At 36.4% G+C, this 10,757-nt stretch overlaps 1 protein-coding gene across 1 annotated transcript in view; it reads right to left on the reverse strand.

The window, feature by feature from the left end:
* Window positions 1–6,008: 6,008 nt before the first annotated feature.
* The window catches only part of LOC113225370, a 24,945-nt gene continuing 20,196 nt past the window's right edge, over window positions 6,009–10,757 (reverse strand). The window contains exons 3-4 of the mRNA XM_026457657.1: window positions 10,363–10,436; window positions 6,009–6,196 (exon numbers count right to left, since the gene is read on the reverse strand). Coding sequence (XP_026313442.1) covers window positions 6,121–6,196; window positions 10,363–10,436 — 150 coding nt within the window. The 3' untranslated portion in view covers window positions 6,009–6,120. The remainder of the gene's footprint in view (window positions 6,197–10,362; window positions 10,437–10,757) is intronic.

Consider the following 10,757-nt stretch of genomic DNA (forward strand, 5'->3'; position numbering starts at 1 on the left):
TACTCTTTGGGTTCTATTGGTAAAGTAACTTTTAAAAAGCTGTAAGGGTACTCCCCTTACGCCCATGGACTCCAGTTTATGTAGAAGGAGAGGAATACAGACCGTGTCGAATGCCTTAGCAAGTTCTAGGAAGACAGCTAAACATTTCCTCCCTTCGTCGAGGCTACGGACAATATCTTGTGTGAGTTCATGGACTGCGTCTCCAGTAGAAATACCAGCGCTTTATATAGGGTTTTATAATTGATGAGTTAAACGGAGTGGGAAAATACCAGAATCAATAGAGAGATTACAGACGTAAATTATAGGTGGAATAAGTAAGTCTTTACATCATTTTAGAAAACTATACCTGACTACTGGTCGTCACCGACAGCACAGTCTTTTCTTAAGATGTAATCTTTGTTGATAATAGTAATTCAACTGACCTAGAGCAGTGTTAACATTCTGTATAGCAATCAACAAATTTACATTTGAGCTGTATAAAACTAAGTCACCAGCAAATTTTAGAATATTTACATATTTAGTATTCCATATTTACATATTTCACAGGTGTACAAGTTATATAACAAAGGTGACAAAGTGGCACCTTGCATAGTCCCTTTTGAAGCATTCCTAGGCCCATTTAAAATATTATTGTATTTAATATATAGTATTCTGTTATTTAAAAATTTTAAAATCCATTTACGTATTTGTCCAGTCATGCCAGCATTATGGAGAACTTTGACTAGTATGCCAGGGTCCACACTATCAAAAGCCCCTTGAACATCTAAAAATACACAAACTGTGTGTGATTTTGTGCCTGTTGCATTATTCAGATCTGCAATAAGAGAGGTGAAACTATCTACACAACTACATATGTGCTCTACAGAATCCATTTTGGACATGAGAAATTATACCATTGGACTCTGCATACCATTCAAAGCGATATTTCAACATGTTTTCGAATATTTTTCCTAGACACGACGACAAAGAAATTGGACGATATGAGCTTACTTGTTCAGGAGGCTTGTCTGTTTTAAATATAGGTATGACACATTGACTTTGCCATGAACAAGGAATAAGTTTCCTTACCCAAAGATTATTAAGAATCTCCAGAAATAACTTTTGTATAGGTTCAGGTAAATTTTTAATTAACATGTATGGAAAATCATCTAAACCTGGAGTTGTTTTTCCTAGACTGTATGGTCATTGTAAATTCACTGTAACATTTTCACAGCTAAGAAATTTATTCTAACAAAACAGTTTACCTTTATGCTGGTCGTAATTTGCGATTTTTGAACACATTATAGAAAGTTTATGATATGTATGTAGATAACATAAATTAATCCATAAACAAATCGCATATTATCCATCTACAACGATTTCACCAAAGTGCCAAAAAATAATCAGCGCCGCAGAACTTATTAACAAAATATCTATTTCTTGGACTGAGGTATGCATTCATAATTTCGCTGAGTTATTTTGTACCGAAAATTCCTTTACGTCCTTTTTTACATTATAAATACGCAGGAGTAAAATTGCCCCTTTGACAACTGAATAACGGGATAGTAAACAAATACTCAGTACCTACTAAAAGGTTACCCACCTTAAACTACATTAGATCTACTATAGCGACGACCTTTAAAATGTTCCTATACTTTTTTTTAGTGTAACTTATCTGTGCACTACAATAATTACAGAAAATTTCACAAATTCGTTAAAATTTGTTCAAATAGCAAAAATGAAATATTATATTTTTTTGTATTGGTTTGGTAGATTAGGTAAGTAATTATTCATATGTACCTACACACATAGCAAAGTGAGGTGATGATAGGTAGAGCAAACCGTCGATTGATTGGTGGGCCGAGGATAGGTAAAAGAAGCGTCAGGCGCCCAATTCAAGGTGGCTCCACGACATAGTACCTACACGTCGCGGGGCGTCAATGGATGCGGCTAGCACAAGACCGTGGTGGATGGCACAAACTTCGGGAGGCCTATACCCAGCAGTAGGTGAAATCAGACTGTGGATGATGATGATGACCTATTTCTTCGGGTTACCTATCAGTAGTCCGAAATGACATTTTCCAGAAATTACGTTTGCTCGAATTTTCATAACCTTGAAAGTAATTTTGAGAGGAAAATGTTTTTTCTTTTAAACCTAACTTAACCTAACGTAACCAAACCTAATCGTGTGTTTGTGATAAACATCCATATCCTGAAAGAACAACGGTTTCGTTATAATTCGCTTTTCGGTGTAATGAAAATTCGAACAAACGTTATTTCGTAAAAAAAATTCGAGTTTGTGATCGATTACCATTTCTTCGACGATATTTCATTATGGAAAAATCTGTCGTACTAAATGTAATAATAATAATAATTCATTTATTTGTGAAAACACAGGTTATATAGAAGCTGACATGTACATAATACGTATAGTTTCACGTGTCCGGCCAAACAGTAGGCATACAAATATTGAAGGTATATATACATTCACTCACATGCACTTCGACAGACTAAACCAGGTGTAACATGTTACGTTTTTCAATAATATTACATGTGTGCACACATGGATTTAATAAGTCGGTCAGAATTTAAACGCGACGATTGTTACATGAGTCGATTTAATGGTAATTAGATGTCAAAATAATATCGTAACATGAATAACGTCAAGAATGTCCAATGTCAAAAACCAGATAATGAATTTAGGGATTATTCATTTAAAAATTCAGACACTGTTTATTACATTTTATGAATCAATAACTTGTTTAATTGTTTTTTAAATAGCATAAGGTTTTTCTCAGACTTTAGTGCTTCCGGTAAATTGTTGTAAATTTTTGGCGTACAAAAATTCTTTTCTGCATGAAAGCAGTTTTACAGGCTTTCAAACTAAGTTGGTCATATCGTCTTGGCTTCAGAGTTCGTGTGCACAAGTGTGAGTGCATTCGGACACACACATGTAAAAACGAATAAAACACACCTGCCAACTACTAATGGTGGTGAAACTACAGATCTTTACGATCAATGCTTTAAGGCGATGAGGTGCCCGAAATCGCTTAAATACGGTGTTTTTGTGTAAGTTTTTAGGCGATAACATAGCACGTGGAGCTTTGAAAATAGTACATCCTGTAACAAGTATCTTGAAGTGTAGCTTGAAATTCCTAGAATATTGCTTATTGTCATAGATAATACGAAAACTGGATTGCAGTGAGACTCTGGTGGTTATTTTTTGACATATTTTTCTCGGGCAAACCAAACTTGCTTACTACCAAATTTGGTGTGGTTATTTAAATGGTACTTATCTTGATCCTGACACTTTATGTGTTTTAAATAAAGGAGAAATAACAAATTTAGGAGTAAAAAGTAACTTTCGCCTACTAAAGTACGAGCTAAATATTTGCTTGCAAATTATGAACAGGCACTTAACACTGTGAAAAAATATCATACACAAAAAAATACGTAAATAAGTACATATAATGCACCAATTCGTTGAAATCAAAACAAAATATTTTTTTTAAAGTCAATTTTCTTACCATTAGATGAGAATAAAAAAAATATTTTTGGTTGGATTAGAACCTAAAACACAAAGTATTCAACTTCTACTGCGTACCTTGCGTTCGTGGGATACGTTGCCAGACCTCTGTTTTGACATGGTATTGACAAATTAATTTATATTGTATTGTAATCGGCTGTCTACCGTCGAGCACGATACAAGATATGTAGTTGGACATAGTTATGCAAACTATAACCAACCCACAAAATGTCACTTTCGAGATAATTAGATTTTTGTAAAAACAGTGTGATGAAATAAATAGGCAAGTTATTTGAGACTAGAGATGCGCCGAGTACTCGTTTGCTACTCGGTACTCGGTGTACTCGGCCGAATAACTCGGTTCTAGAGAATAGCACTCAGTTAAAATAAAGCATCACAGCATTGACTTACAAATAAATGGACGACGGGTCTAATACAAAAACTACGAAAAAAATGTCCCAAGTCAACCTATTTAAACGTGTCATGTAAAGTGTGTGACATGTAAAGGAATATGAAAAAGCTAAAATGTTGAATTTAAATTGTAATGTCATCGCAGTAGTGTCTAATTTTGCTTGCTTCGCTGTCAGTCGAACAAACGAAGACTAATGCGTGAATGACGCTCTGCATACGATTTTAACGCCCTATAAGTTCGGACACTTATTAGCGCGGACCCGACGTCCATATAATAGTAAGTCAATGCATCACAGCTATAGACATAATAAAGTAAAATCAACAATATATTTAAAATATTCAAAAGAGGTTTATTACTAGAATTTGTAGACAATTGTAACAATTTCTAGCAATTTAGTAATTTAAAAAGAAAGTTTACATTATTAATATTTAAAATTTAAAAAAGGCAAGTTATGATGTAGGAATATTTACAACGCTTTCTGCGCGTTCAGGTAATAGTCTGTTCCTTTTTTCTTCATACACATTACCCGCTTCGGCAAATAACCGCTCGCTATACACAGTGCTTGCATGCTGCTGCTTGCACTGCTTGCTTGCAGGTGCACATAAAAACACTCGTGCTAACTGTGCAAGTTTTGGATATTTTGTTTTATGCTCTGCCCACCATTGGAAAGGACTCTGCTCTCGCGACAACAAACTTTAATTGACATATCGGCCTAATTCTAGAGCAACGGGGGCTTTTAGGATCATCGCGTTCCGGTTATAATGAACCCAGTAACTCGGCCGAGTACTCGGTTCGGCAAATGTTAAACCGAGTAATATTCGGTACTCGGTTACTCGGTAAAACTTGTACTCGGCGCATTTTTATTTGAGACAAACGATGTGCTGTAGCAGCAGTAAACATTATGTATCTTTTTATTTAGTTAACGAGAACCATGTTCTAATTTTCGTAATGAAAACGCCAAAGATCTACAGTACTTCAGTACATGTGACATGGATCCGTTTAGCATATTTTAAAAAAGACATTATATTAAGTTAAGCAGCAAAGTTCTTTTTAGCCATTAAAAAGTTACTTACTTAGGGTTGGTACCCTGAACGACTTTTATTTTCTCCGTTTTGGCTTGGTATGTTGCCAGGATCTTTTGTGAGCGGGTAAAGGACACGTCTGGTGTTCTACCTCAATACATAACTCAATTTCACTCGAGGTGTGAGTTGTTTCTTGTTTGCGTAACATGTCAAGTTCTTATATGCTTTGATATTTTGTGGTTTGATAGCATGTGTGTATTTTAAGTACAACGCCATCTCTTAGCGGCAATCAATATTACGTTAAATCGAGCGGAAGGTCCAACTACCACACTCTTACCGCATCGGGGCGTATGGCGTCAACTTATTGGAGAAATTATAGTAGGCGCGTTATCGCTCAAGGTCATCGACGCTTGTCAGCGTCTTAGAAGTGTCACTTGGCATTAGACGCATGACCTGTTCGTTTGATGTCATAAAAAGAAACAAATTCCTGATAATGGCACTGGTTATGTTGTATTTAGTATACGAACAACGCTAAAACAAGTGACAAAATCATGTGTTTTACTAAAAAAATGCGTTCTTTTAATATTAAACTTTTAAATTATTTTTTTTATTGTATGTTTAAATACTCAACGCCACTGCCAATTTAATGAAAATGAAATTAATTTATTTCTCGTAATTATTCACATAATTTTGGCGCTGAAAATCGCTTTACGTATGATCGACATATTACTAATCTAGCCTTTAAAAGATTAATAAATAACGTCTTGGTGGGGATTTTTCACAAAGCCACTTCTTACACAAAGCCTCTATATACAAGCCCCATTGCGCAAGAAGAAAGGACGACAGCATATCAAGCTACACATTGACGAATCTTGCTCCGTTACTCGGAAGACGATATTCGTACAAAAGTGTACCTATGCTTGATGTGCGATTGACTGTATTACGTTGGTGGGCATTTCTTGGTGCGAATTTATGGAATATACCTTACCTTTTGAAGGTTTACAAATATCAGAAGTCAACATACTTACATATAGAAGATATTAATACGAGATAAAATATTCCTTACAATAGCCTTTATTTGATGTAACTTAGGTAAAAACACAAAAATATTGTGAATAAACCATATTGGTCGTGCCGGGCAGAGGTTCTAGAAGAATGCAGAAATTGTTAGACGTGAAAGCTTATGTCACCTTGTGACTCAGGTACATACACTCGCACCCGGCTGGTATCTCCATTGTTTTGGTCTCCCAACAGTCGCTACAATAAAACATGATTATTATATATTTACATACAATATATTCACACGTTGAAATTAATACAATCACGAAAGGAATTAAATCTACTTTCTGGAAATAGTATTAGGATATTTTGCTTCATGGATACGTTACTTTTAAAAAAACCGACCTCAAAAGGCATTCATCCCCTACTTTACCACTCTTAGAGGTGGAATATTTCCCTCAAATTTCAATGGGACACCTTCTGAGGTAGCCTCTTTCCAACAAAAAAAGAATCATCAAAATCGCGGATCTAATCTAATGCCAAATGGCGGAGTTATCGCATAACATACATACAAAAAAATATATACTGACGAATTGAGAAACTCCTCCTTTTTTTGAAGTCGATTAAAAAGTAATTACAGTGCTTCTATCTTCTCAATGTCTGTCGGCAAACTTCGTATCTCGGCTGTCGTCGGGTTTTATTCAGTTACCCATTGCCTTTGGTACAGACCGGACGCTTTCAGTTGACTTGGAAGTAAAAACGACCTCAAAAGTTCATGGAATTACAACTATTTACCAATATTTATTAAAATCGGTTACCGGAAAGTGCGCAAAACCAGATTCATCGCCTAGTTTGCCACCCTTAGAAGTGGAATATTTTCTTCAAATTTAACTGGGACTGGGTTCCCTCTTTCCAAAAAAAAGAATCATGAAAATCGGTTCACAAATGCCGGAGGACTCACGTAACATAAATACAAAAAAGTATATAGTCGAATTGAGCCTCCTCCTTTTTTGGTTTGGGTAAAAAATGAATAAATTATTAAACCGGCAAATACACACATCAAAAGTGTCTAGGGATCAAGTGAATATTTTTGAAATAAAAATTATTTAAGCAATATTTACCAAATCCAGTCTTCCAGGACGACTTCTTACTTTAATGCTTATGTTTTATTTAACCGCTTACCCCTATATTTAATTAAAATAAACTAAAATTGATGTTTTTGCAAATTGTGGAAAAAAACTCAAATTAACGGCGTCAATTAAATGACAAAAAAATGGCGAAAATGATGATTTTGCTCATTTTTATTGTAAAGGTAAGAAAATTAATAATCTGTATTTCCACCATTAACACGAATCACACAATTACAGCGATTTGGCATGCTTAAGATGAGTTCATATAAATCACTTTGAGGAATGGCCGCCCATGTGTTTTGTAACAAGTCAAAATATTGTTGTAGAGTATGTACGGTATGCATACTCGGCACAGCTCTTCTTTGAAGCATATCCCATGCGTGCTCAATTGGATTGAGGTCTGGCGATTGAGCAGGCCACGGCAGAACGTTGATACGAGCTTCGGCAAGAATGCGTGTTACGACTCTAGCCGTGTGTGGACGTGCGTTGTCATGCATTAGTTGAAATGAATCACCCAACTGGCCTCGCAAAGGGATGATAACATCTGAAACAATCCTCTCTGCGTAAACTTGAGCATTGAAGTTACCCCTGATCCAAATGAGATCGGTTCTTCCGCCGATCCAAATACCGGCCCATATCATTATTGTTCCCCCACCATATGGATGAACTTCCTGACAATATCTCAACCGTTCATGACGTCCAGATGTTCTCCAAACTCGAGTACGTCTTGTATCCGGTCTCATACCGAAGCGAATTCATCCGAAAAGCACACATAGCGCCAGTCTTCTTCCTCCCAGTTTCTGTGTTCGCGAGCCCATCGTAAACGGGTCCTGCGATTGCAGGGTGCAATAGGTGGAACTCTGAGCGGCCTTCGGGATCGCAGACCCACTTCACGTAAACGATTTCGGATTGTTTAATCGCTTACTAGCAAGCCTGAGGAGCTGTGGAGCCTCGTAACCAACATCATGGCGGTCATGGTACGATTCCGTCGAGCAGTATTTTGGATATACCGGTCCTGTCTGCGAGTCGTGATGCGAGATCGTCCTCCATGTCGCTCGGCCACGCTGCCCGTCATGCGATAGCGCGTCCAGAGGCGACTTATGACGCTCTGTGTAGTGTTAAGAGTGAAAGCCACAGCACGTTGCCTGGAACCAGCTTCCAACATTCCGACGGCTCGCATCATCACTTCTCGGGTTAAATGATGTCGTCTCTCCATAATAATGTAAATTGTTTCGGTTCCGATGCAGATATTGTAATGATTTTGTCAAAACGCTATAACTCATTTTTATACAAAACCACATTGACAATCGATTTTCTTCTTATTATCGAATTTTAAACAATATTCCTTATTTAAATGTTAAAACTCACTAAAAAGTATCAATAGCGATACAAAAAAGTTAATATAATTAACCCTAATTGCAGCAATACTCTTAAACGTACTTGATCCCTAGACACTTTTGATGTGTGTATTCATTTTTAGTTGCCTCCGCGGCCAAAAGGTTGTGGACTGCCACCCAGGGGTACCGGGTTCGATTCTCGGGCCTACATTTATTTCTCTCGTGAGTTTGGATGTAATTTGTAGTTGTCTGTCTTTGGTGTGTGTCCATGGCACCCGGGACACAGGGTTTCCCTAGTGCGTGCGTTTAAAAAAAAATTGTGTGTGCGTTTAAAAAAGTTATACAAAAGAAACACACTTTATTTACTTTATATTTTTGTTAACTTGCTTATTGACATTGACATGGAGATTTTAAATTGAAATTAATATTTGTGTACGTTCAGAATGGAAATCCCACGATTGCTGTGAGACGTTGATAAAATAGAAGAACTTGTTATACAGCATTCAAAAAATTTTAAAAGTTACTTGCCTAATCTGGGATTTGAACCGAACAAACGTGAAAACAAAATTGTTACAAGTAACATGTACGTTAATCTAAAAGAACACCGTTCAATTATGCAAATTATTCAAACAAGAAACCAACTTGAAACTGCCAATGTAGCTATGGTATTTACAATTAGTAAGTAGATTACGTCTTGTATGCAACATTCTCAATGTTTTGATAAGTTTGCTGCGTGTACATTTTCTTTCTTGTTACGACGGACAGCTACTCGAAACAATACACCCGAAATCTGTTTGTAACTCGTCCACATTGTCAAATTGCTTCTATATATAATAAGTATAATAAGTAACCGAAAACTACGAACGTCGACAGTAAAAATCGTTGAATTCAGTTACTTTATAGTTACTTTTAAAAATAAATAATGTCTCCATGAAGCAAAATATCTTTCTTAACCCTTTCATGTACAGTACTGCACTGATGTCGTATTTTCTTGCCGTAGTGCCGTATTCAATTCAATGTATGTAAATCATTAAATAAATTAATATTAGTCAACACCACATACGTTGCTCCAATCCCAAAGTAAGTAACTAAAGCACTTGTGTTACGGAAATCGGAAACAACGACGGCACCACAAACACCCAGATTCACAGAGACACAGAGATTCGGATTCGGATACGATATCGTTATCCAACTGCGTTTACGGAGCTGATCGGTGAAATAGATTATAAGAAAAATTAAAATCCTTTTGTATACATTTTTAAGATTTTTATGACATAAACTATAGGAATACATTAGTCTTGCATAAATTAATAATTTAATAAAATTGAACAAAATCCAGACTTCATTTAAAATAATAAGAGATTTGCATACTGCGATCTTGCTTTGTAAACAATAGGACGTTTGGTAACTTTTCGTTAACTGTGTTCTGAATAACGTTTGTAGCCTTTGTCGGTCGTGAAGCTCGAGTAATCGTACGGGTGTGACGTCATTTCGGTTCGATTTCGAATACGACAGTTTGACGTCCGATTCGGACCCGAGACCTCAGATATGGCAACACCATTAAAACCGGTGTGCAAGCCACTCGACCACACAGGTCGTCTTATTTCATATATCATTGAATTTTGTCAGTATCTTGTTGATACTTCTCTATGGTAAAGCAATAGACGACAACTGCACAGAAAAGACGTGAAAATCGCACTGTAAAGTCCGTAGGTAGTTTTTTGAGATCCATATAGTGAAACGGGGTACCCCGTACTATTATTTTCTGATATTTAATTTGTCAGTAAACGCTATTACAGTCCAAGAAAGGGTTAACTACAATATTTAAAGTACTTTCCTTCCGTGTCCTAGCCGTGAGATGCCCTGTATACTCTATGGTGTCGCCCTCACCGCCAGCTCAAATGCTTCATCATTGTTGGCGCACAGTATGATGATATATTAGTTAGTATTTACTAACCTAGAGAAACGTCTTCTCGTGTAATGAATAGTTTTGTTCAATTGGACACACGACAATCCGATTTTGGAACAAATCTGAAAGCACAACATTGTTTTTTTAACCCGTCACGAGTCCTATAGACACACGGCGTCCTTAACGATTTTGGTACATGTTTCGTTTTTTTTTTACTTAAATGGTGGATAAAAACACATGCGTATTAGGCACAACGCGTGCTCTTCGAAGCTACAGTACCAAAATCTTTGGGTCAAAAAAAAACAAACAGGTAAATGAAACAGAATATCAGTAACACAAATTCACTGGCAGTGATATTAGTTCGACTGTACGAAAATTTAAATGTCACCATATATATAGGGGTTAAAGTATGAAATTGCCGTTTTATTGCAATAGGTTCTTTG

The sequence above is a fragment of the Hyposmocoma kahamanoa genome, unplaced genomic scaffold, assembly GCF_003589595.1.
Source record: "Hyposmocoma kahamanoa isolate Upper Pololo Valley unplaced genomic scaffold, ASM358959v1 100021, whole genome shotgun sequence".
Taxonomy (NCBI): Eukaryota; Metazoa; Arthropoda; class Insecta; order Lepidoptera; family Cosmopterigidae; genus Hyposmocoma; species Hyposmocoma kahamanoa.